The sequence below is a fragment of the Oryctolagus cuniculus genome, chromosome 2 (genome assembly GCF_964237555.1).
Source record: "Oryctolagus cuniculus chromosome 2, mOryCun1.1, whole genome shotgun sequence".
NCBI classification, from domain to species: domain Eukaryota; kingdom Metazoa; phylum Chordata; class Mammalia; order Lagomorpha; family Leporidae; genus Oryctolagus; species Oryctolagus cuniculus.
The window spans coordinates 93077169-93103494 of NC_091433.1; the positions used below are offsets into that span (position 1 = coordinate 93077169).

Here is a 26326-nt window from a genome sequence, read left to right on the forward strand (position 1 = left end):
AATTTGTATCCCTTTGATTTCTTTTTCTTGCCTAATGGCTCTGGCTAATACTTCGAGGACTATATTGAACCACAGTGTTGAAAGAGGGGATCCCTGTCTGTTACCGAATCTCAGTGGGAATGCTTCCAACTTTTCCCCACTCAGTAGGACACTGGCCATGGGTTTGTCATAAATTGCATTGATTGTGTTGAGGAATGTTCCTTCTTTACCCAATTTGTTAAGAGTTATCATCATGAAAGGGTGTTGTGTTTTATCAAGTGCTTTCTCTATATCTATTGAGATGAGCATATGGTTTTTGTTTAGCAGTTTGTTAATGTGCTGTATCACATTGATTAATTTGCAAATGTTGATCCATCCCTGTATAGCAGGGATAAATCCCACTTGGTCTGGGTGGATGATCTCTCTGAAGTGTTGTTGAATTCTATTGGATAGAATTTTGTTGAGGATTTTTACATCTGTGTTCATCAGAGAAATTGGTCTGTAATTCTCTTTCTCTGTTGCATCTCTTTCAGGTTTAGGAATTAAGGTGATGCTGTCTTTATAGAATTTCAGAGGATTCTCTCCCTTTCAGTTGTTTTGAATCACTTGAGAAGAACTTAAACGTCTGGTAGAACTCAGCAGTGAAGCCATCTGGTCCTGGGGTTTTCTTAGTTGGGTGGGGCTTTATTACTGATTCAATTTCCGTCTTGGTTATGGGTCTATCTTCATGGCTCAATTTTAGGTAGGCTGTATGTGTCCAGGAATCTTTCCATTTCTTCTTGGTTTCCCAGTTAGCATACAGTTCTTTATAGTAATTTCTGATGATTCTTTTTATTTCTGTGATGTCTGTTGTTATATTTTCTTTTTCATCTCTGATTTTATTGATTTGGGTCTTCTTTCTCCTTTTTTTGGTTATTTGGGCCAATGGTGTGTCAATTTTGTTTATTTTTTCAAAACACCAGCTCTTCGTTTTGATGATCTTTTTTTACTTCGGATTCAATTTTGTTGATTTCTTCACTAATTGTAATTATTTCTTTTCTCCTCTTAGTTTTGTATTTGGTTTGCTGCTGGTTTTCTAGATCTTTGAGATCATTGATAGTTCATTTTTCGGGTGCCTTTCCAATTTCTTGATGTAGGCACCAAATGCTATAAACTTTCCTCTTAACACTGCTTTTGCTGTTTCCCCTAAGTTTTGTTTTTTTTTGTTTGTTTGTTTGTTTTTTGGAAGGCAGAGTTAGACAGTGAGAGAGAGAGAGACAGAGAGAAAGGTCTTCCTTTTCCTGTTGGTTCATCCCTCAATGGTCGCTACGGCTGGCACGCTGCGGCCGGCGCACCACGCCAACCCAAAGCCAGGAGCCAGGTGCTTCCTCCTGGTCTCGCATGCAGGTGCAGGGCCCAAGCACTTGGGCCATCCTCCACTGCCTTCCTGGGCCACAGCAGAGAGCCGGACTGGAAGAGGAGCAATCAGGACAGAATCTGGCACCCCAACCGGGACTAGAACCCGGGGTGCCGGCGCCGCAGGCGGAGGATTAGCTGAGTGAGCCACGGCTCTGGCTCCCATAAGTTTTGATATGTTGTGTTGTTATCTTCATTTGCTTCTAGAAAGCTTTTGATTTCTTTTTTGATTTATTTTATGACTCACTATCGATTTAGGGCCATGTTGTTCAGTATCCATCTGTTTTCATATGTTCTAGAGATTCCCGAGTTGCTGATTTCCAGCTTCATTCCACTGTAATCTGATAAAATGCGTGACGTGAATTTGATTATTTTGAATTTGCTGAGACTTGCTTTATGGCCTAGTATGTGATCAATCCTAGAGAAAGTTCTATGTACTACTGAGAAGAATGTCTATTTTGCAACTGTAGGATGAAAAGTTCTGTAGGTATCTGTTAGGTCCATTTAATCTACAGTCTTGATTAAATCTGCTGTTTCCTTGCTGATTTTCTGTCTGGTTGGTCTGTCCACTGCTGTAAGTGGGGTATTGAAGTCCCCCATTATATTGTATTGGACTCTATGTCTCCCTTTAGATCCCTTAACATTTCTTTTAAGTACTTAGGTATCCTGTCATTAGGCGCATATACATTTATAATAGTTATATCTTCCTATTGAATTGATCCCTTAATCATTACTTAGTGCCTTTCTTTGTCTCTTTTAACAATTTTTGTGTTAAAGTCTATTTTGTCTGATATTGGGATGGTTATACCAGGTCTTTTTTGGTTTCTGTTGGCATGGAGTATCTTTTTCCATCCTTTTACTTTCAGTCTGTTTGCATCTGTGTTGGTGAGACGTGTTTCTTGTAGGCAGGAAATAAATGGGGTTACTTCACTGTGATGATCATTTCTGGTCATGTCTATTAGGAGTTCTATGTGTTTCCTGTACTTGGACATCCTTTTCTTTTTCCAAATTAGGGAAGTTTTCTGGTATTATTTCACTAAAAAGTCCTTTTAATCCATTATCTCTTTCCAAGCCTTCAAGAACTTCTAGAACCCGTATGTTGAGTTGTTTGATAGCATCCTGTAGATTCCCAATAGTGTTTTTTAGTTTTCTAATTTCCTCTTCTTGTTTTTTGTTTGTATAATTTCCTGTGTTTGTCTTCTAAGTTCAATATTCTTTCTTCTGCTTCACTGATTCTGTTGTTAAGGCTTTCCACTGTATTTTTTATTTGTTCTATTAAATTCTTCATTTCGTTTTAATTTCTCTTTAAGATTTCAATTTCATGAGAGAAACTTTATTCTGTATCCTGCACGGATTTCAGTAGTTCATGCATTTGCTTCTGATTACTTCAGTGTAATCTTATGATCAATTTTTTGAATTCCATTTCATGCATTTCTTCCATCTCATCATCTTCACAATCTAGTATTGAAGTGTCATGTTCTTTTGGGGGCATCATTTTGTCGCTCCCCGTCTTCGTGGAGGAACGACACAGGACCCTGCACTGTTCTTTCGTCTGCTCGGCCCTCCCCGGGTTTGCTGCTGGTTCTTCCCGGGTTGGCTACCATCCCTTCCACCTCCGTGGAAGGGCGGTTCCCCCTGGCCACTTTCCCCACTTCCGCAGGGGAGCGGCACACCGCCGGCCGGCTCTCTCGGGGGCTGCCCAGGTGTTCCTTCAGGTAGATGTTCCCCTTAGATGTTCCTGGTGCATGTTGTCTCTCTCCTCCTTTATAGTCCTCTTCCACCAATCCCAACTCTGCTACCCACACGCCGAGTACGCTGCTCTCCTCCAATCAGGAGTAAGTCCTACAGTTTATTGGTTGAACTGGAGGCAGCTGTGTAGAAGCTGTTTCTCCCTTCTCAGCGCCATATTGTGGGAGAGCAGATGCACAGAACAAGTCTTAATTCCAGTAACTTAGTCTAGTCCGAGTTGCTTCCGCACAATTTTGTCCTCCTTATTCTTGTTTCTTGAATTGGTGTATTTGTTGTTCAGCATTTGTGGAGATACTCGTTGTTTTCTTGTTGTTGTTGTTGTTGTTGTTTTGGTTTTGGTTTTTTTTTTTTTGTTTGTTTTTTTTTTGCTTTGGTGGCTTTTATCTTTGTACTATGACTCTGTAGATAAGTGGAGTTTCTGCATTCAGTGACTATCTAGAGGCTTGTAGTGGGTGTGGCGAGGGAAGCTCTATTCAGTTCTCCAGGGTGAAGGGCATATCTAAGGTGACACACCCAGGTTTGGGGGGAGGGTAAATTTCTTTCTCTCTCTTTTTTGTTAATCAGAAGGGAAGTTTATTCTTAGCTGAGCTCCTCTCCTCAAAGGAGACCAGTGCCTGTTCATTAGCCCCCAGTGGGTATAATATTCATCCACTTTGCCCTAAGAACCACACAAAGGATCTGTACAATGCTCAGAGTAAGTTCAGATTCCCCAGCAATGTTCCTCACCAGGTAACCAGGGAGCCCTGATCATGTGGAGCCTCCCACAGTGACTGCCCAAAGTTCCAGCCACACCATGAGTCCCCCGACACAGCCTCAGTTTTTTTCACAGTCCCTACACAGAAGCCCAGTCACGAGCTCCCAGCCCTCTGTTAGTTCTCCCCACCAGAGTTAGGAGTGTCCACTAGGCTGGTTGCTGGGTGCAGACATGAGCTGGAGCAGCTGTTAGATATGTCCAAAATGGTACCCACTCTATTGGCTTATTATAGAATGCCATTTAAAGTGATCGGGGAGAGAAACGTGTGCTTCCTTTTGTTTTTCTCCTCTAGTTTGGCAGGTAAACTATCCTTCATGGGGCTCCAAGCCTGATTCCCTCTAGGCTCTTCCTGTAACTTTAGCACCAGTGGCTTGGGCTGCTGCAGTCTGGTCTCACCTCACTTTCCAACGCTGGTGTGTTGGCTCTGGGCTTCTGGAGTTGGGTTGTAGGCGGCGCCCACGCCCTCCATGTAGGTCTACTGTGTACCTCTAATTTGAGTAGAGTTTCTGCTGCCGTTTTCTCCCTAACTCTTCTCTGAGACTGCACTCTCTCTACTTTTTTTAAACTATCTTCTCCTGGACTAGAGCAGTAAGCTCCCTCCATACTCTGCCATCTTGCAACTTCTCCCATCCTTACACTTTCACTCTGCGGGTACCTTTATTGGAGAGATGTGTTTCTTGTAGGCAGTAAATAGATGGATTTTGTAGTTTAATTCATTCAGCCAGTCTATCTTTTAACTAGAGAGTTGAGGCTATTTACATTCAAGGTGACTATTGAAGAATAATGATTTGGCCCTGCCATTTTCCGTAAATATTCCTATTGTTTACTTTGATTTCCTTTGTATTTTTACTTGGAGATTTTTTGCCTTTACCTTATTTCATAGTGATGACTGTGTTTCTGTTTTTTCTGTGTAGCACATCCTTAAGCATCTTTTGTAAGGCTGGACAATGGTGACAAATTCACCTTCATTCATAAATAGCTTTGCAGGGTACAGTATCCTGGCTTGACAGTTTTTTTCTCTCTTTTTTTTTTTATTTATTTTTATTTTTTTTATTTATTTATTTTTTATTTTTGATAGGCAGAGTGGACAGTGAGAGAGAGAGACACAGAGAGAAAGGTCTTCCCTTGCCGTTGGTTCACCCTCCAATGGCCGCCGCTGCAGCCGGCGCACCGCGCTGATCCGATGGCAGGAGCCAGGATCCAGGTGCTTTTCCTGGTCTCCCATGGGGTGCAGGGCCCAAGCACCTGGGCCATCCTCCACTGCACTCCCGGGCCATAGCAGAGAGCTGGCCTGGAAGAGGGGCAACCGGGACAGAATCCAGCGCCCCAACCGGGACTAGAACCCGGTGTGCCGGCGCCGCAAGGTGGAGGATTAGCCTATTGAGCCACGGCGCCGGCAGTTTTTTTCTCTTAATAGTTGGAACATATCTCTCCATTCTCTCCTACTTGTAAGGTTTCTGATGAGAAGTCTGCTGTGAGTCTAATTGAAGATCTTCTGAAAATAATCTGGTGTTTCTCTCATTCACATCTTAGAATCTTTTCTTTATGTTTTCTTGTGGAGAGTTTGACTACAGTGTGTCATGGTAAAGATCTTTTCTGGTCATGTCTGTTAGGAATTTGTGCTTCCTGTACTTGGATGTCCCTTTCTTTCTCCAAATTAGGGAAGTTTTCTGTTACTATTTCACTAAAAAGGCCTTCTAATCCTTTCTCTCTTTCCAAGCTTTCAGGAACTCCTAAGACTTGTTTTGGGTCACTTGATAGTATCCCATAAATCTTTTACACTGTATTTTAGTGTTTTAATTTCTTCTTCTTTATTTTGGTCTGAGTGTAAAATTTCCAGATTGTCTTCTAACTCAGATATTCTTTCTTCTGCCTTATTGAGTTGTATTGAAATCTTCATTTCCAGTATTTGTTTTGATTTCTCTTTAGAATCTCAGTTTCATGGAAAAAACTTCATTCATGTCATGTACAGATTTCTTTATTTCATTAATTTGCTTCTGATTACTTCTAAGTAATCCTATGATCAATTTTTAGGATTCCATTTCTGGCATTTCATCAACCTCTTCACATTCCAGCATTGAAGTATTGCGTTCTTTTGGGAATGTCATGAGTCTTCTTTATTCTTCTTTCTTGAATTGCTGTGTTTATTATTCGATGTTTGTGGAGATACTTGTTGGTTTCTTCTTTGTTTTCTCCCTGTTAGGATTTTATGTTTGAACTGGGCCTCTGTGGATTAGTGGAGTATCCACTCTTTCAGTGAATACCCAGAGGCATATGCTGGGTGTGATCAGGGAGTTTTGTTCAGTGCTCCAGAGTGAGAGGAGTGTCCAAGGTGGCACCCAACTTGGGCATGATAAATCTCTCTGTTTTTTTTTTTTTTCACCTGAGGGGAGGCTTGTTCTGCTCTGTTGGCTTAGTGTCAGGCTCACCTCCTCTCTTCAAAGGAGAGCAATGCCTGGGCGCTAGCCACAATGGGTGCAGTTTTCATCCACACTGCCACAAGAACCACACAGAGGATCCATGCAGTCCTCAGTGTGAACATGGATCCTGCAGCAATGACCCTCACCAGGGAATCAGGGATGCCTGAGCATGTGGAGCTGCCCACAGTGATTGCCAGAAGTGCCAGTCACACCTGCCGTCTTCCCATGTAGCCATAGTTTTTTCATAGTCCTGGCATACAAGGCTCCCACATCTCCTGTCAATTCTCCCAGCCAGACTCAGGCGTCTCCTCTTCTGCTAGTTACTGGGCAAGCAGACATGAGCTGGCCCTCTTTCAGTTTGTTACAGGACACCAGTGCCTGGAAATTGGGAGATAGAAACATGCCCGCTTTTTCCCTCTAGATTGGCAGGAACACTGTCCCCTACAAGGCTCCAAGCTGGACTCATGCCAGACTCTTCTCTCAGCTTTATTTTCAGTGGTTTGGGCTGCTGCATTCTGGTCTCACCTCACTCCATAGCTGGTACCTAGGCTATCGGCTGCAGGGGTTCAGAGTCTTGCACGTCCACAGCCTCCATGTAGATCCGCTCTGTCCCTCTAATTTGCTTGGAGTTTCCTCTGCCTTCTCCTTACCTCTTCCCAGAGACTGCACTCTCTCCACTTTCTTTTAACTATCTTCTTCTAGACTAGAGCAGTATGCTCCGCCATCCTGACCTCTCTTCTGCAGTTAATTTTCATTAACATAGTTTTAAATTGGGTTAGCCATCAACTACCCTAATGATAATGAGTTTATATAAAATTGTTTCTTTTAGAAGAGGCCCTACTTTGTATTCCAGGAGTTAAAAAATTAGCTTGACTTACAGAATGAGTATATAATCACCTTATATGTCTTAAATTTCTAATTATACTTAAGAATTTTTCCTTAACTGTAAATTCTAATGAATATATGAAGTTCAATTTTTTTTTTGGTAGAATGACAGCTCCCATCTGCTGGTTCACCCTCCAAATGTATGCAATGGTTGGGACTAGATAGGACTAAAGCCAGGATCAGTGAATTCAGTCTGATTCTACCACATGGGTAGGGACCTGGTTGGTTAAACTATCGCCGCTGCATCCTTGGGTCTACATTAGCAGGAAACTGGAGTCAGGAGCTAAACCTGGAAATTGGATCCAGATGATCCAGTGTAGGACACTGCTGTTCTAACCCATGTTTTAACTGCTGGGCTAAACACCAATGTGTGAGGTTAGATACTTTCATAGTGTAGTTGGATGTAAGTCAGCCATACTTGTGCTTCCATTGATTTTTTTTAAATTTTTTATTTTATTTTATTTTATTTTTATTTTTTGACAGGCAGAGTGGACAGTGAGAAAGAGAGACAGAGAGAAAGGTCTTCCTCTTGCCGTTGGTTCACCCTCCAATGGCCGCCACAGCTGGTGCGCTGCGGCTGGCGTACCGTGCTGATCCGATGGCAGGAGCAGGTACTTATCCTGGTCTCCCATGGGGTGCAGGGCCCAAGCACCTGGGCCATCCTCCACTGCACTCCTGGGCCACAGCAGAGAGCTGGCCTGGAAGAGGGGCAACCGGGACAGAATCCGGCGCCCCGACCAGGATTAGAACCCGGTGTGCCGGTGCCGCAAGGCGGAGGATTAGCCTAGTGAGCCGCGGCGCCAGCCTTCCATTGATTTTGACATTGGTAGATAGCTTGACTTTATTTTGTAGGGAGACAAGACAGATTTTACTTTTTATAACTTATGATAAAATATACATAACAAAACTTAACCATTTGAAATGTCCAATTCAGTGACATTAACTGCATGTACCCTGTACAACCATCACCAGTACCACTCGTCTACAAAACTTTTTCTGTCTTCTCAAACTGGAGTTCTATACCTGAAACTGATAGTATCCCCCAGTACCCTGCCTGTGTTCTCTGCCCCTCTCAGTAATCACTCTTCTATTTTGTGTCTCAAGTAGAATCATGGGAAATTTATCCTATTATATGTGGTTTATTTCATTTATCCTTTTATTTTCACTTAGTGTAATCTCTCCATGTTGTAGTATGTATAAAATTTAAAGATAGACAGTATAACATCATACCTATATGTCACATTTGTTTACCCAGTCATCAATGTAATATATGCATTTCCATACTGACTTTTTCTTGTAAAAAAATAAGATTTGAATTTATGTATAGAAATAGATTAAACAGTCTCTCAGTTACCACATATTATTTATTTTGTCAAGTAAAATGTTTTTAAAGTTGTTGCAATCTAAAAAATTACTTTTGCTTTGTTTTGTATGCAGCCTTAAAAATTGAAGAATTACAAGAAGCTTTACGGAAGAAGGAAGAGGAAATGAAGCAAATGGAAGAACGATATAAAAAATACTTAGAGAAAGCCAAAAGTGTAAGTATGAATTAGTGGGCATCTCGTTCTATTTCATGATCATGTCTCATTAAAGTCTGGAAATACAGTGTCCACACAGAACAGTGACATCTCATGAAGAGAGCTACCACCAAAAAAAAAAAAAAAACAAGAAATCTTTTTAGAAACAAAAGAACCTCAGCAAGAAGCAGTGATCACACCAGGTCACTGTGAAGATTACTAATGAATTACCGAGAAAATATAGCTGGTATAGGAAATGAACGGCCAATCCAAAGCCAGGAGCCAGGAGCTTCTTCCTGGTCTCCCACATGGGTCCAGGGGTCCAAGCAGTTGGGCCATCTCCTACTGCTTTCCCAGGCCATAGCAAGAGAACTGGATCAGAAGTGCAGCAGCCAGGACATGAACCGGTGCCCCTATAGAATGCTAGTGCTGCAGGCAGCAGCTTTATCTGCTAAGCCACAGCACCAGCCCCTGCTGGTTTTCTTACAGATAATAATAGTATTATGATTATGTAGGATAATATCCTTAATCTAAGGAGGTGCACTCTAAAGTATGTGAGGAATATTTGTCATGAGTTTGAATTATTTTTTTTTTATTTGACAGAGTTAGACAGTCAGAGACAGAGAGAAAGGTCTTCCTTCCGTTGGTTAACCCCCCAAATGGCTGCCACAGCCGGCACTGCACCAATCCGAAGCCAGGAGCCAGGTGCTTCTTCCTGGTCTCCCATGCGGGTGCAGGGCCCAAGCACTTGGGCCATCCTCCACTGCCCTCCCAGGCCACAGCAGAGAGCTGGACTGGGAGAGGAGCAACCGGGACTAGAACCCGGTGCCCATATGGGATGCCGGTGCCACAGGCAGAGGATTTAGCGAGTGAGCCATGGCGCTGGCTCCTGTGAATTATTTTAAAATAGTCCCCAAAACAAGCGTGGGGTGTGTGTGTGTAAAAGTCTTAAAGGTGGGCAGGCATCAGTTGTAGGCATTAAGATGCAGTTTTGGTGCCTGCCTCCTTATTGGAGTTCCTGAGTTCAAGTCCTGGGTCCTCTCCCAGTTCCAGCTTCCTGATTCCAGTACTTGGATCCTGCTACACACATGAGAGCCCTGATTGCGTTCCAGGCTTCTGGCTTCAACCTGGCCCAGTGTTGACTGTTGCAGGCACTTGGGGAATGAACCAGCAGATAGAAGATCTTTCTCTGTCTCTGTTTCTGTTTCTCTGCCTTTTAAAGACGAAAACAACTTTATCCTTCAAAAAAAGACCTTTCCCTAGAGACCTGTGGCTTGTCAGCCAAAATTGTCAGCAGTGCCCGTGACCAAACTAAACTTGCAGAAGAGGAAACGGGGCCACAGTTGTAGGCTGAAACCGTTGGGACCAGCAGCTCTTGAAAGTTCCTGCTATTCAGAGTCAGGGAGCTGAGCCAAGTCAGGGGACAGGGAAAGGGTAGAAGCTGGTAGAAATACTGCTGTGGCAGTATTCATTAATTTTAAACCAGAATTACTTCCTAAAATTGATTCTTTATACAATGCTAAAGTTGGAACAATTTATATAATTTCATACATTTACAGTTTAAAGTATCCTTGTAAGATAGCTGGGTATTCTTTGCTTCTTTTTTAAATAATTGTATTCTTCAATGTTAAATTATCTAAGTTTGAGAGTTTTTAGATTTTTCATTACTTTTTGTAGGTTATCCGCACTTTAGATCCTAAACAGAATCAAGGAGCAGCACCAGAAATACAAGCTCTTAAAAATCAGCTCCAGGAACGGGACCGACTTTTCCATTCATTGGAGGTAGTATGCTATATACTATGCCATAAAATACTGGTTTTTAAATTTTATGTTCTGGAAGTGTTGCTGTATTTTATAAATACCCATGGATTTAGGCAATTAATTGTAAGCATCTTATTTATATTGTTTTATATCTTTACATGTATACATATGTTTGTTCTTTAGAAAGAATATGAGAAAACGAAGAGTCAAAGAGAGATGGAGGAGAAATACATTGTTAGTGCCTGGTACAATATGGTAAGAAAATAGCATGTTAGAATGTAATGCAAAATTTGGTGAATTGTACTACTTTTACTGTAGAAGTAATTCTACCAAGTGAATCTGAAAGTAATTGCTAACCTAACACACTAATAGAAGCTTAGCTAACGCTCACCCTAGGACTGTATTAGGACCACCATAAATAGGTTTAGGACATTTGAAAATCTGAGAAGATAGCAAAATGAATGTCAGTTTAATTTCTGTCCCTCAGAGCCACAATTTACGGAAGATGGACATGAATAATGCCTAACATAGATGCAGTGGCTTTTGTCTATGTGAACTATTTCAGCACCTTTGCTGAGTGTATTTACATTGATGGTTTAGCCATCGCATGGGGTTTAGGAAATCCATAATGGTCAGATCCTAAGCCACAGGTGGTTTTGTGATTGAGTGATCGAGCGCACAACACTACACATGCTACAGGGGAAAACACATGCACTTGCATTCTGGTCTGAATGGGAATAGTTGTGTTTTAAAATGCTCAACTTCTTTGACGTTTTTTTCTCAGGTTTTTTGCCTTCCTTCTTTTTTTTCTTCTTCTTCCCAAAAGGACCACTTCTTTCTTTTTAAAATGTTAATTATGTGAGACAGGAAATGGAACCAAATTCCTTTCATGGTTGCCTTGTGACCCTGTAGGCCTGACAATGGCACAACACCTTTGTTCGTATGTTACAGTTATAATTGATACAGCCTTTTAAAGGTTAGTATCCCTGGCCTAATAATTTGATTTGATCTTTGTCAAAATTTATAAATTTGGGGCAGAATTTTGGCATAGTGGTTAAGATATAGTTTGGGATGCCCACATCCCATGTTGTCATGCCTGGGTTCAGTCCTACCTCCACTTTCAGGGCAGTTTCCTGCTAAAGTGTACCCTGGGAGGCAACAGGTGATGATGGTTCAAGGACTTTGATCTCTGCCTGCTATGTGAGACTCATGGCTTTGGTCTGTTGCAGGCATTTGGGGTATGAACTAGCTTATGGAGGGTCCCTTTCTCCCTGTCTTTCTCTGTCTTTCAAATATTACAAAAGTAAATTTAAATTCATAAACAAGTAACATGTTATGTCCTCACATATTTTTGTCTTGGTCAAAACTATATATTTAAGGCTTTATCGCATTTTTTTTAAAAAAGAAATCCTATTGGATTTATAAAACTCTTATTGTTAACAAATACAGATTCTTGAGAATTACCATTTAATAATAGAAAACACTGTTTAGGGACTTTCTCTGAGAATTCTGTTCACAGTTATTTTGTCTCTTCATTGTCTTCCTTGAAGCATGGTGCTCACAATCTTTGCGTTCTACACCTTAGTCCTTGTTAGTGATTTAATACTTTTGATTGATTTTTTTTACTTTAAAAATTGTACTTTAAAAATTCTTATGGAACCAGATGTCTTTCTTCTGTGACCGTGGTTCTAAAGAGTAGTCCTAATTGTGCATTCCTCAGAGAGAGATGTTCAGGTCAGATTACCAGCACCAGCATCACACTGACCTTAAGAGAGCCCTGCAGCCCAGCTGACTGAAGTGGACATGAGATGATTGCTGGAGAGAGGTTTGAAGTAGCTCAGGGAATCCTTGAATGTCATGTGATGGTTACTGATGTCTTAAAAATATGTGAAGAATTTGCCCCAATTTCTTGAATGTGAAAATGAAAAAGAACAAATATCTAAACTGACTACATATAGTTTAGATATTTGTTAATTTTTCAGATCCTTAAATGCTTTGTTTTCAAATTGAGCTTAAAAAATGTTCTGGGAAAATTTCTCTCTGCCCTCCTCTCCTGTGCTTTGTTCTTTTCATTCCAGGAAAGCTGAATCCCTTTCATTTTGCTTGTCCTCTCCACTTGACTCCTTTTGCCTCTTTGCTCATTTCTTCCTGCGGCCAGCTTCCTTCCTCCCTCCGTTTGCCTGTATCCAATTAAGCAGCAGCTCCCAGTCCTTCAGTCGTCCAGCCAGAACGCTCTGTTGACTTGCTAGATGAGCACCAAAACTGCGTTCTTCCCTGATCTGCATTTAGTCAGGCAGCGCTGTTACTGTCTTTACCACATTCAGCTGTCACCCTGGCGACTTCCTCCCTCCTGTTAAGGTGCACTCCACCAAGTGTGCCCTCTGTCTCTTCTAAGCTAGTAGTGCCCTTCCCCTGTCTTCAGGAAAGACTCCCTTGCTCTCGGTGGAGCCCTGTGTTGTGGGCTGCCAGGAACTTGTCTTAGCTTCTTTGAGAAGGGAAGCTGCCTGGAAGGGAAGCGAGCCATCACAGTGGTATGTATAATGTCCGGTGTGGCTTTCCATCGTAACAAACAAGAGCGTTTCTACTCTGTGATTTCCAAAACCCATCCAAATCAGCTGCTACCAATCAGTTGCCCTTTTTTCCCTTGGAAAATCACTTTATGCGTTTTAATTTTAAAGGGAAGTATGATTGAGTGTGGATAGTATGTTCCTACAAATTGTCTCTGTTGCCTATTGTTTTGGTTATCGTAAATTCAAAAAATTAATCCTTAATTTTTCCAAAGAAAGATTTGTAACTAATTATTGGAACTAAAATGCTTCTATATAAGATTGTAATCTATATTTCCTAATTGTGCTTTATGTGCAACGTAACAAATTCTGCATGATGGCATTTTCCTTTGTGACAAATGTATTATTCTACTATTTTTACATTGACTGCTTTTGTTTGTTTGCTTGTTTTTTGATGTTACAGGGAATGACTCTGCATAAAAAGGCGGCTGAAGATAGACTGGCTAGCACAGGTTCAGGGCAGTCATTTCTGGCTAGGCAAAGACAGGCAACCAGCACAAGAAGATCCTACCCAGGCCATGTTCAACCAGCCACAGCAAGGTAGAGAAGTCTTGCCGTTAGAAGTAAAACCTGCATTCAGAGCATCCTTCTGTTACGTGTAGCAGCATTTCAGGAAAGTCAGCCAGCTTATTTTTTTGTTTTCCTTTGATGTTAATATTTAGTGCTTCTTATCTGAGGACTTTTTCTCTCTCCTGTATCTTTCTTTTAGTTTATCTTGTCCTTTATTTTATAGTCCTTTGAGTTCCTTTTAATGTGCCAAAAATTTGTAAATGTCCAATTAAAAGTGTTGTATAATAGTGTAATACTTTTATTTGTACGAAAATGTCTTCTTCCCCGATGGTATAGGCTTTGTAATGAATTAGATTTTCTGCCAATAATTGGCATAAATTTATATTCTTTATTGTGCCTATGTGTTACCATGCTTTATAAGAATGTCTTTGTTTAAAGGGAATTAATCTTTTTATGATGTATTAATCTGTGTTTTTGATTGTTTTCCAAATGCACTTCAAATAACTTGCATATTTACTATAAAAAATGGTTGGCAAGTGCACTTTTTGCAAAGACGAAAATACATTGGCAGAAGTGCTGATCATGTCACTTAAGGCACCCGGTAGAATTATTTAGAGGGAGAAAAATGAGTTTTCATGTGATTTTATAGAAAATTAAATTTGTCCTAAGATTTGGAGACTGTTTTTGAAACATGTAAAATTTCATTATTTTTTGCTTTTTTGTTTGCTGGCAAAATTGAACGTATTGGTGAGGTTATTTGTGGGGAAATTACAAAAGAAAAAAGGCAGTACCTTTTAATTGTTTTCTTGTTTTGGAGTATCTTTGTAGCCAAGAATTGATTCTGGCAATGTGCTTGACATTTATGCTTTCAGTTACTCTCCATATCTAGAAGATTTATTTTTCCTATGCTTACAAGTAAGGTATTCCTTTTGGGCAATTTGTTAACTAGTTTCTCATTTGTTTTACATATTTCTTGATATATAAACCCTTTTGTTTCTTATAATTCCTTGTACTTAATGCAAGTCATTCAGATCATTGAGTGACTTCTTGTATGTAGTTGTTGTTAGGAGAGCTCTCTGCATTTTTTCTTAAATCTATCTACTAGTCCTTGGATTTGTTACTAAATAGATTTTCTTAGGTTTCAAAATGCTTAAATGGTAAATCAGGTTTATTTACATTGATGAATGGCTGCAGAGTAATCATTGTAAGGCACTTCGTCTGTCTAAGGTGCTATAGTTATAAAAGCAAAACATTTGTGTGAAAATGAAATGCCTTCTAACTTTCCATTTTGATGCATAGAAGTATTTGACCCCAAATTATATTGAATTCCTTTGCCTTTTTCTTCTAGAAAATTTTTTTTAAAAAGTAAAATAGTTTCTGAAATTAGGTCAGGGTTTTTTGTTTTTGGATAGATTACCTAAAACCTATTTAATGTACTTGCTGCTTGAAAGATCAGGTGTCATTTAGGTTTAAATGTTAAATACAAATAAGTAACTTTGAATCAAGCTAAATGTAATTAAGGGTTTTCAGAAATTAAATTCATGTGTTTGCTTTTAAAATCCTTTTTTATAGGTAAATTGACTTAAAATTGTAAGCATTTTTGGTCTTAGAGAACATACTTGAAGAAAGGCATTGGCATATACACAGAAGTGACCCCATGCATTGTGCTAATTCTTGGCATTAAACACAGAAGTCTGATCTCAGCATGAGCACTTCTCTCTGACAATACTCCAAGGCAGCGAGAATCAGCAGTCACACACAACTGCATGTGAGAAGCAGGCATTACGGGGTTTCAGGAGGCTGAGCAGACCTATGCGACAGAGGAGATGAGAGGTTAAAGCCCATGTAGGATGCTTCTCATCCCCACCCTATTTCACAAACAACATGAGGATTCAAGTGCTTATGAAACAGATTAGGATATGAACACTACTAGTCTTGGTAAAATAAAAATTATGGGGACATTATACTCCTAGAGTAAGGCAGGTGGAAGCAAGCCTGTGACTTACTCAATAAGTGAGTTATATTCTGTGAGCTGAGAGGCTGTAATTACTGCTCAGTCCTGGGCTTCTATCCAGATATTTTTTTCTAAATGGATTGGAAAGGTGCCAAGATTTTAGAAGGAGGTTTTACTTCAGATTTTTCTTTAGCATCTGTTGTATGCTATGATTTGTGTATTTACATTTGTAACTTTCATTACATTAGAAGAAATTATATTTCTAAACATTTTCTGATGTTTGAAAACAGAACAGGTTTTTATAAGATATAGCATCTGAATATATTTTAGCTATTGGAAAGCCAAGACTAAAACTTAGCAGTAACCATGGCAGCCATTCCTTTGTCTAGCTTTTGGACAGCGTTAATGTTCTTTCTCTTTCTCCATTAATGGTTAATAATTCTCAAGAGATTGGTGATGATGTATAGCATTAGGGGCTTTATCTGGATGTGCTAAGCTCTGTTGTCACAGACTCCTGTACATAGTACTTCATGAAGTCGCCAGGTGCTGGTATTGGAGCTGGTGGGAGGAGTGTGCAGTGTTAATCTGGTAAGTGGCCATGAGCCGCTGTCATAGTATTTGAATTCTTAGAAACAGGCTATTTGCCTTCTAAACAGGGTAAGAAAATAAAAATAAATGCCTAAACAATATTGAAACATAGCATTTATGTCTATAGTTCATACGTGAAATGAAAGAATCCAGCAAATATATCTGAAAAGAAAATAAGTAATAACAATTGTACATATTTTAAATGAACTTTCAAAAACTGGATCAAATTTTTTTACTACTTGATAATAACCAAGAAAAAGAAGTCCCTAAGTAAAAGGCCCGTGCTCCAAAATTTAGCAGCATTGAATTATTTCCACTGGATGTCCTTAGCCAGGTGTAGTTAGCTTCCTGAGATGATTTAGAGTGTGAAGGTGGTGTTGTGGGCTGTGATTGTATTAGAATGATGAAAGCTCAGTTATACCAAGGGAAGCTAAAGCTTACCTAGTCAGAAACATCAGCCTGTATATTTCCTTAGTTCTCACAAAGTATCCATGCAGTGGGAATAGGTGGGTAAGCTACATTGAAGAAAAGATAAATTTTATTTGTGAGCTACTTTACTCACACCTCCTTTGCAGTTGGTGTATTCTTGGTAACTAAGTAATAATATGAAATACTTTTGAGTATATCCCGCTCCCACACAAGGATTCAACCGTTAATGATTACACTGTGTTAAAAATGTTTAAAATCTTTTTCCCAATACAAGAATTATCTTGAAGCAGAAACCTAAATTTTTAAAAATTCATTTAACTCTCGCGTTTTGCTTGCAGTTGTCCAGATCTCTGATTCTAGGAATGTTGCAATTATCCCCAGCTGGAACAAGTGAGATTTATCTGGAAAGTGGAACTCCAGCTAGTTGATAGCCACGTGGATAAGGATATCATTCGTCCAAAAGTGAGAAATGCCCTGGGCACTTGCCTCTGCTAAGAATACCAAAATAGCAGCATTCAGATAAAATGCCTTTTGTTGTCTATTCGTTAAGCTATGGAAGAATATTTTTGCTTTTTCTTCCTATATTATGAGGATGTGATCGTTCGACTGGTGCAGCATTGTCCTGGGCAGTGACATTGCTCTGCCATCCTCAAGGCTGGGGAAAGGATAGACCGAGCAGAGTGAGTGGGGATCAGAATCAGGATCGTTACATCAAGTGCTGTCTTTTCAATAAGGGAAAAGGGTTTCCTTTTCAATAAAAAAATCATCTCTGCTGCTTTAGTCCTTAACTAATAAAGTGGCAGCTTATTTTGGCAGATAATCAACCCAGTTCCTGTAACATTTAGAAAGAAGCTTTAAAATTTATTCTTTATGATTTTAATATTTTATGTCATTATGTTTTTATATGAGGAAGCATACTCTCAATGTATATGTCACTTAAATTTTTACTTTATAAAGAATACTTAGTGTTCCTTTTCTTGAAAACTTTGAAAATGTTTTATTGTCTAAGTTTAGCACAATAATGTTCTAATGTGTTACAGTAAATGCTGTTTAGTTCTCAGAAACTAAAAAAAAAAAAAAAAAGGTGCAGCTGATACAACTAATTTCCCCCCTTTCTGAGTTCCCCCAAATCACACAAGTGTTCAAATTTAGCTTTCTACTTATAGAGTGAAAGCACACATGACATCACATATATCCCTTAAATCATAGATGATACTTTTGGGAAGTCCATGCTGATTATAAATAGCCTTTACCAAACCAGGCCATATGTAATACCTTTATGAATATTGAAACTTAGAAAATTCATTTAATGTTGTTAAGACAATGCGTGAATATCTTTGCATTACACTAAATGATAAAGAAGGGACATTAGTTTATTTGAGAAACGAAATATAAACCTGATCATGGCAAGTATATGGTTTTTGCATTTGTGGCAGGGTCCATAATGCTTCCTAAGAAATGCAGATATATATATATATGTATCAGAATTACTTGATGTCTCTCTAAAGTATTTTTCTTTCTCTCATATTTTCCAGTAATATTTGTAAGAGTAGGTTTGCATGCTGTGTGTTAAGTCAGAATAGAAATCTAAGAAAGTAGCAGAAGTCTGTTAAGGCAAATCCATTCTAGTAAATACAATGGATGATTACATTAAGAAATTGCCTAATTGTGGGTGAATATCCAGGCAGATGGAAGTACTAACACAGTGAAAACTTTATCCTAACAGATGTTCTTGAAGTAATACTTTACATGTAATCTTCTGTTATGTGATCATTCAATAACAGCGTAAACAGAAATGTAACTTATTTTCTAAATGTCCTTCCCTTCAGTAGCTGTTAACTAGACACATAGTATAACTCTAGGTATTAATTAGTGGAGGGGAAAACATTTATTTTCATTTTGACACTGTTAAACCATTACTAAACCTGAGATAGAGGTTTTAGTTCATCATTAACATGCTATGATTTGATGAGATGAGAAGAAACCTTGTGGCTGCGATTTGTGACCAACTTCCTAACAGTTGTCTAGATCTGCTGTATGGTTTGCAAACCATGGGCTCAATTTTATTTAATTACAAAGAGTAGCCCACACAAGTTTTGTTTAAAATGAAAGCGAAGTAGACATTTTTAAGTATGTTCTAAGTGAGCCACTTGGCTAAGAATTAGGTGCTTAGGATCTGACGACAGAACCAGAAATGACTACAGACTTGAAATTTTAGGCTCATGGAGCTATCAGATCCTGAATTATACTTGGAGCTTAGAGAAGGAATTAATACCGTGAGGAGAGCAACCTCGAGGTGAGAAAAAGAAAACTACCGGAGCACACTGAGGCTTTGCTGTGCCTGGGAGATGCTGAGCAGGCTTACCAGCCCAGAGGCCTGGAAATGGAAGGAAGGCAGGCAGTCAGCAGTTGTGTTGGAAGCTACTCCAGAGGAGCCATGTGTGTTGGTGGTGTGTGTGTCAACCTGTGGACCGTGATTACTGTAGAGAGGTTTGCCAGTGTGTTTAATTTTGTGTTCATTGCTGTTAGAGATGAGTGTGGTATTATTTACTGTCCTGATCATTTATATACTATTTATACTTTGCAGCACTTTACTAGTATTAGGAAACTTTTCCCCTCCACACTCCTGTGGCATTTTCTATTCCAATTTGAAAGGCAGGAGTCAGAAGGCCTAAGTCTAGAAAATCTGAAGTTGAGGGCATGGGCTACTTTTTATGTCCCAGTGAGACGACTTTCAGTCCTCATGAAGCTAAATCCCCTCAAATGCAAAAACACACTTGAAACTTTTCATTTTCTGGAGTTGTGTTAATAAAAACCAAGCAGTCTTCTAGTTAATGAGATTTTCTTAACTTTAACTGCCTGTCTCCTACAAAATCGTCCCTAGCGTTGACCACAAATACCCAAAGACAGGAGAATGAAAACTGACGAGTCAGACACTAACAGTGTCAACGTGCTACAAAAATATTCATAGTAGTTCTTTAACAGATAACACTTTGTGAACTTGGCCCTCTTCTTTTTCTTTCATTTAGAGATACAGGCAGGCAGGCAGAGACATCCCACCTCCGGTTCACCCCCCTGATGCTGGCAATGGCCAGGTTGAAACCAGGAGCTGGGAACTCAATCCAGGTTTTAAGACGGACCCAGTCACTTGAGCTTTCTCCACTGCCTCCTAGCTTGAGTCAGGAGCTGGGAGCCAAGCCCAGGTCCTCCAACTTGGGACACAGGCATCTTAACCACTTGGCCATTCTTTAAAATGCATACATAGCAAAATTTTCAGCTTGTTCTGTTGAGAGGTTTTTTGGGTTTTTGTTTTAGGAACCAGGACTCTTCATTGTGTAACTTGGATGTATTAGTATTCAAATCATAGTGCAAAAGTCTCTAGATGTTTGTTGTTAGATGAACTGACACATGATTACTGCCAAAGAATAGGGAAATTTGCTGGTAAGAACATTGAGGTGCTTTGTGCTTTTTCTTTCACGGTATGAAGTCTCTGTACTATTCTGTGTCACCCTGCCCGGAAATGTGTTGGCTCGGGCGGGGCACCCACAAGACAGCAGCCCAGAAACAAAGAAGGCAGACTTGACCTTTTAGGGAGAGAGCTAATTTTTTTCTTTCCAAAGTAAAAAAAAAAAAAAAAAAAAAAAAAAAAAAATCAGAAATTAAACACAGACACAGGAGGGCAGAATGCAGTTGTTTGAATGTCTTCTACTAATTCATTGCTACTGTGTCTTAACTTCCACTGGCTGCCCTTGTTGACCTAGATAAGAGTATCGCTAGTCACATGTGATGATTTCAGTGAAAACTTTGTTCCTTAGTCACCTGGTCACATTTCAAGTGCTCTGCAGCCACGTGTGACAGCATAGATACAGAACATTTCCATCAGTGTAGAAATGCTATTTGACAGAACTCGTAATACCCAAACAAAAACAGGGATAAAATGAAGGCCATCGATTAACTTCTGACAGCTCTTGCATTTTACCACCATAGTTGAAAAAGCTTTCTTAGAAAATACCAGCCGTTTTTAACAACCACGAGAAAAATCAAAACTCCATTGCATTAGCTGGTTTTCAGTATATTCATTTTTTAAAAATAGATTCTGAGCACTTTATTTTTCAAGTGATTAAATCATTTTATGGGTCATTTTTTGATATCTTTAGGTTTTTTCCTTTTATATACATATATACTCTTAAAGTTGATTTATAGTTGTCTAACATTTATCAAGCAGAAACTGATATGTGTACTTATCAAATAAAAATTGATAAACTTTATTATATACTATTATTTTTAAACCTATATAGATCTAATGAAAGTTACCAACTTTTTTTTCTGTCCCTTTAAATATTTCTCTCCTAAATTCACATTTGACTGTCTTCCACATCAAAGGTATATACATCAAGATCCAAATAATTTGGTTTTCTTCATAGCTTCTTCTCTTCTTATTAGCTTGGGTTATAATCAAATTAAGTTTTATGTATGAAGCAAGCATTTACTATTCCAGCAACTTAGCTAATGAAAACATTTTTAAGATAATTTACTTGGCCTGTTATTAAAGTACTTAATTAAAAGGATCTGTATGGGTATATATCTTTGAATTTTTTAATGAAAATCATAATTCTCTTGAATCAGCCTGGTGCTCAGTTAAAACTACACTACTAGGAAGTCCTGATGGTCCCCTCTTGCTTCTTAAATTTTTGTAATCAAGTGGCAAACTTGATCTAATAGTGTCAAATTCCATGCAAGTTATAATGAGATCCATATTGTAGTTCAAGGACAGATGAGTAATGATGTGATTGGGAGTGTTTAATCATTTTCTTGGTGACCTAGTTTACATAATGTTCTACAGACTCATACTAGTTAAGGGAAATTTTCAATATGCTTGAAATAAGAAATAGCATTTTAGTATAAATACAGGAGGTGACTGTACACAAATACCAGCAGATGATTTGGGGGCCTTTTAGTTTTTTTTTTTAACAGTAGTCTTTTTTTTTTAAGAGTCTTAGTTATTTATAATTCAAATGCACTAAAATGTCATCACTGTCACTAACTTTGCTGTTTACAGTTTCTATATAATTACGAATGCTTTGTACTCCGAAGATCATTTCCAGGTTTATCTTGTTTTGCAGGTTTCATGTTTTGACAGTTGCCCACTATTTATAACGCTTAACTTTGGATTATGTGATTATGTTATGATTAGTAAAATTCAAACATATCTAATAGTTTCATAAATTGCCTTATTTTGATTAACAGATTCAGAGTGTCAGAAATTTGGGGATTAAAAAGAGGCTTTTTTTCCCCTGTAAGCTTTTCAGATGAGCTTGAAACACCTTCATACGTTGGAGTTGGGGCCATATTGATGACAGTACCAGCTCTAAAGCCTTACACTCGTGTCTTAAGTATTGATTGCTCTGTGAATTGTTAGTTTCGTATTTGATATTACAGTTATCCACCTTGCATTTTAGCCTTTGCAAAAAGGATATTGCTAGGAATATTCTTGTTTCACAATTTTATTCTTTATCAGTATAATCCAGAAATGATGTCCACATAGGACTCTAAATTTCTCACTTCCCAATTAAAACACAATACAGATTTAGCAACTTTGTACATAATGGTGTCCAATCATTTTTCCACCTGTTTACACAACTTATGAACAATTTACTATTTGTTGAGATTGGTGGATGTTCTCACTGGTTTTCTGAGGTGAATGACTTGTTAGACAGCTTAAATGAGAAATTTTAACTAAAATCACAAAAACAAAGTCCAATAAACCACCATCAGAAGATGGATTTCAGTTTTTTTGAAATTTTATGTTTTGTTTTGATATCACTTACTCATCTTAATTTTATGACTGCCAACTTGTAATGGTATTATGTGTATGTGTTTATATGTATGCATATAATATATGTATATGTATATGAAGAATAAAGTTAAGATTTGGTCAAACTATATTTTCCCATTCAAGTACAAAAATGTTTTCAAAGGCTGCAAAAAGTGTACAGTTGTTAAACAAGTTGTAAATAAAGACTTGTATAAAAATTCAGCTTAGTTTTTGTTGTTCTGCTCTTTATTACATGTAATAATTGATCGTGTTCTTCCATTTGCCTTTGGTACTTCCCATACTACTGACAATCTAAATATTATGTTACTGATTTATTATAAATCAGGAATATTCTTAAGAGTTTGTTTTCCAGTGCCTACAGTAGATTTTGTATTGATTTAGGCTGGTACATAATGTTTCTAAGATGACTGACCTGACCAAAGATCTCAGGATTAGAAGTTAAACATGACTTCTGTCTCAGAGTGAAGATCCATTTCACCACAGAAGTATAGCATTCTTTGTGCCAGTTTAGTCCTACAAGATAAAACATTATCTGGCCAGTACTGTGGCATAGCAGGTAAAGCTGCCGTCTGCAGTGCCAGCATCCTCTATGGGCACCGGTTCGAGACCCGACTGCTCCGCTTCCGATCCCCCTCTCTGCTATGGCCTGAGAAAGCAGTAGAAGATGGCCCAAGTCCTTGGGCCCCTACACCTGCATGGGAGACTGGAGGAAGCTGGCTCCTGGCTTCAGATTGGCTCAGCTCTGGATGTTGCAGCCAATTGAGGAGTGAGCCAGTGGATGAAGAGCCCGCCCACCCTCTCTGTCTCTCTCTCTGACCTTCAAATAAATGAATAAATAATTATTTAAAAAGTTACAGTGGTAGAGGAGGGGCATCTTCCATTTGCTGGTCACTCAAAACCAGGAGCCAGGAGCTTCATCCAGGTCTCCCGGGGCCCAAGCACTTGGGCATTTTCCATTAATTTACCAGGCGCAATAGCAGGGAGCTGAATCAGAAGTGGGGCAGGCGGTGCATATATGCGATGTTGGTGGTACACACGGCAGCTCAACCCACTGTGCCACAATGCTGGCCCCCATCTAAACATTATTGAAATTAACATATGTAAAGTGATAGTAGCAGTATGGAAGTTGATTATATTTACTTTGGAAAACAATCACCAGGTCATTCCAGAGTGAAGTTAGCAGCAAGTAAACTAGTACACATGTAGCTAAAATAGTGCTCATTTTAATGTCAGAAAAATATTAGTTTATTCTCTAGCATGAGTTTAGCACTGAGTGTTCCTGAGTAGTATCTCACCTGTTTGCCACAAGTACTTTTATGCTGACAGAATGTGGTCCACATCTCAGTGGAAGAGTGGTAAGTCTCTGGCCTCTGCCAAGCACATTCACTTCAGTACAGAACAATCAGGTGCATCATTTCAGTGTGAACAAAACCTGAGGCAAACAGTACAGAGTAATTCAGTAAGGCAAAGGCATGCTCGTAGCTCTCAGGATAGGCATTTTCTTGTATGTGGCACGAGCTATCAAATGCTTACATATAGAATGGGCTATATATGGACTATAAAGAACTTTGCCAAAATATAACTACACCTCTATTTGTAGTGATAAACTTCACATTCCCTGCCAAGATTTCCTCAGATCCCTTTGTACTATTCCCAGCCTTCCCAGCTCCCATGTGCCTATCCCAATTAACACGACGTGCTTTCCATCGTTACCATTTGGTATGCACTTATTTTTGTCTGGCTGCTTTTCCTCAGCATGATTACTTCAAGACTTTCTCATGTGTCTGTCCATGGTTCATTCCATTGTATTGCTGAGTAGTAATCCATTACATAGCTAGTTCATGACTGATGAATTCACCTAGTGGTGGATATGTGAGTTTTTTCCAATATATCCCCACTGCAAGTGAAGCTGTTATGGTTGTTTGTTTATAAGCATTTGCATCGACACATGCTTTCATTTCCCTCCAGTGAACATGTAGGAGTGGGATGGCTGGGTCATATGATATGTGTGTATTTAATTTTTTTTAGATTTATTTATTTTTTACTTGAGAGAGTTACACAGAGAGAGGAGAGGCAGAGAGAGAGAGAGAGGTCTTCCATCCGTTGGTTCACTCCCCAGATGGCCACAATGGTCGGAGCTGGGCTGATCCAAAGCCAGGAGCCAGGAGCTTCTGGGTCTCCCACATGGGTGCAGGGGCCCAAGGACTTGGGCCATCTTCTACTGCTATCCCAGGCCATAGCAGAGAGCTGCATTGGAAGTGGAGCAGACGGGACTAGAACCAGTGCCCACATGGGATGCTGGCACTGCAGGCAGTGGCTTTACCTGCTACACCTCAGCACGGGTCTCCCTTGAGCTCACCACTTCTAACGTTATCGCTGGTTTTCTAAGCCACCATCTCTCCTTTAGACTGTTGCAGTAACCCGCCCAGTCTTCCCCATTTTCACCTTTCCCTGTGATACTATTGTGTTCTGAATACACAGAGTACAGTTCATTCTCAGTATAGACATCATAGTGTCTGGTAAATAACAAGGTATATCACTCCACAGTCAAAATCCTACAACTTCCCATCTCGCAAGTAAAATCCAAAATTCCTTAAGGCTCTGTGTTAGCTGCACTGTCTTAAGTCTGAACTGTCCTGTGTCCCTTCCATTCAGTCACTACACTGCAGCCACGTGGGCCTCCTGGATCCATAAACTCACCACACACACCACCCCCACCCCCGTGCCTTAGTTCTCTGGACTTCTGCCAGGAATGATCTCCCCACATTGGCTCACTCCTTCGCTTCCCTCAAATCTTTCTTCAAATGCCAATCATCTATAGTAACCCATCTGTTATGGTTTCAACAGGATTTGCCTTCTGAATACATCCCAGTATTCAAATCCCAAAGTCAAGGGTTGGTGATGCCGGTAGGACGGTAAGATCTGACAGTAGTTCCTGTGAGAGAGTTGATTACAAAAGCAAGTTGGATCCATGCCTTCTCTGCAGAAGCACATGTTTTGCCATTGCCACCCTCTGACTTTAACCAGAAAGCCAAAGGGCCAACCGTGACCCTTCAAGGCCCTCCTGCAAAAGAAACTTAGGTTAGATATATCATTATGGTTATGCAAATGTGCCTAACACAACATTCTTAGGCTTAAAAGAAATTCTTTATTTGAAAGGTAGGACGACAGAGAGATCTTCCTTCCATTTGCTGGTCCACTTTCCACATGGCTACAAAAGCTAGGGCTGGTCCAGACCAAAGCCAGGAGCTCCATCAGGGTCCCCCACATGGGTGGCAGGAGCCCAAGCACTTGGGGCATCTTCTGCTGTTTCTCCCAGGTCATTAGCAGGGAGCTGCATCCTAAACGGAGCAGCCGGGACCCGGGCTCGAACCAGTGACCATATGGGATGGCCGGCTCCAAAGCCCAAATTCAGACTGCGGTTCCTGGCCAATCCCTTTGCTTCATTACGGGGCTTGGATCACATCCTCCCCACTGAAGCACGTGTGCTGCCCACCCTACCTTCATCTCCGCAGTCCAGGAGCACCAGCCTTTTTTTGCCCTCCACCGGCTTCATCTTTCTGGCCTTTCCTGCCGGCTATTCTCGCCCATAACCTGCTTCACAGAACGGGGAACCCCCGGAGATGTGTGCAGCGAATGCCTGTGTCCTGCAACGCACAGAAAAGCGCTTCCTAACGCCTTCGCCTATTCCTTGTCAGCTCCGAAAGACCAAATCCCTGGATTATCGAAATCCCTCTTGATAAACTCAGCTTTCAAAAGAATGTGTGCAGTGAAGAAAATGGCGCGCTGGAGGCCAGCTCTTTCCTGAGAGTAAGGGCTGGCGGGCGAGCCGTGGCCAGCCGCCCTCGGCCTCGCGACGGCTTCCAACGCTCGGTCAGAGGCCCGGTCGCCACGTCCCCGACAGGGGGCGGCTGACAGCACCAGCACATTCTGGAGAGACACGTGCGCGCTTCCTCGTGGCGAAGCTGGAGACCCTCGAGAG

At 40.0% G+C, this 26326-nt stretch overlaps 1 protein-coding gene and 1 long non-coding RNA gene across 4 annotated transcripts in view; one reads left to right on the top strand and one right to left on the bottom strand.

Moving 5' to 3' along the window:
- Positions 1–22545, top strand: part of HOOK3 (hook microtubule tethering protein 3) — a 127148-nt gene extending 104603 nt beyond the window's left edge. For all 3 annotated transcript variants that reach the window (XM_002720760.5, XM_051832317.2, XM_051832316.2), the window contains 4 exons: positions 8620–8720; positions 10377–10481; positions 10644–10715; positions 13431–22545. In XM_002720760.5, the coding sequence (XP_002720806.1) occupies positions 8620–8720; positions 10377–10481; positions 10644–10715; positions 13431–13571 (419 nt within the window). In that variant the 3' untranslated portion in view covers positions 13572–22545. The remainder of the gene's footprint in view (positions 1–8619; positions 8721–10376; positions 10482–10643; positions 10716–13430) is intronic.
- LOC138848527 (uncharacterized) lies at positions 20049–26306 on the bottom strand. Its single transcript, XR_011386394.1, has 2 exons — positions 25846–26306; positions 20049–23776 (listed from the first exon to the last, which is right to left on the bottom strand). It is a non-coding gene; the product is annotated as an uncharacterized lncRNA (long non-coding RNA).
- Positions 26307–26326: the final 20 nt, after the last annotated feature.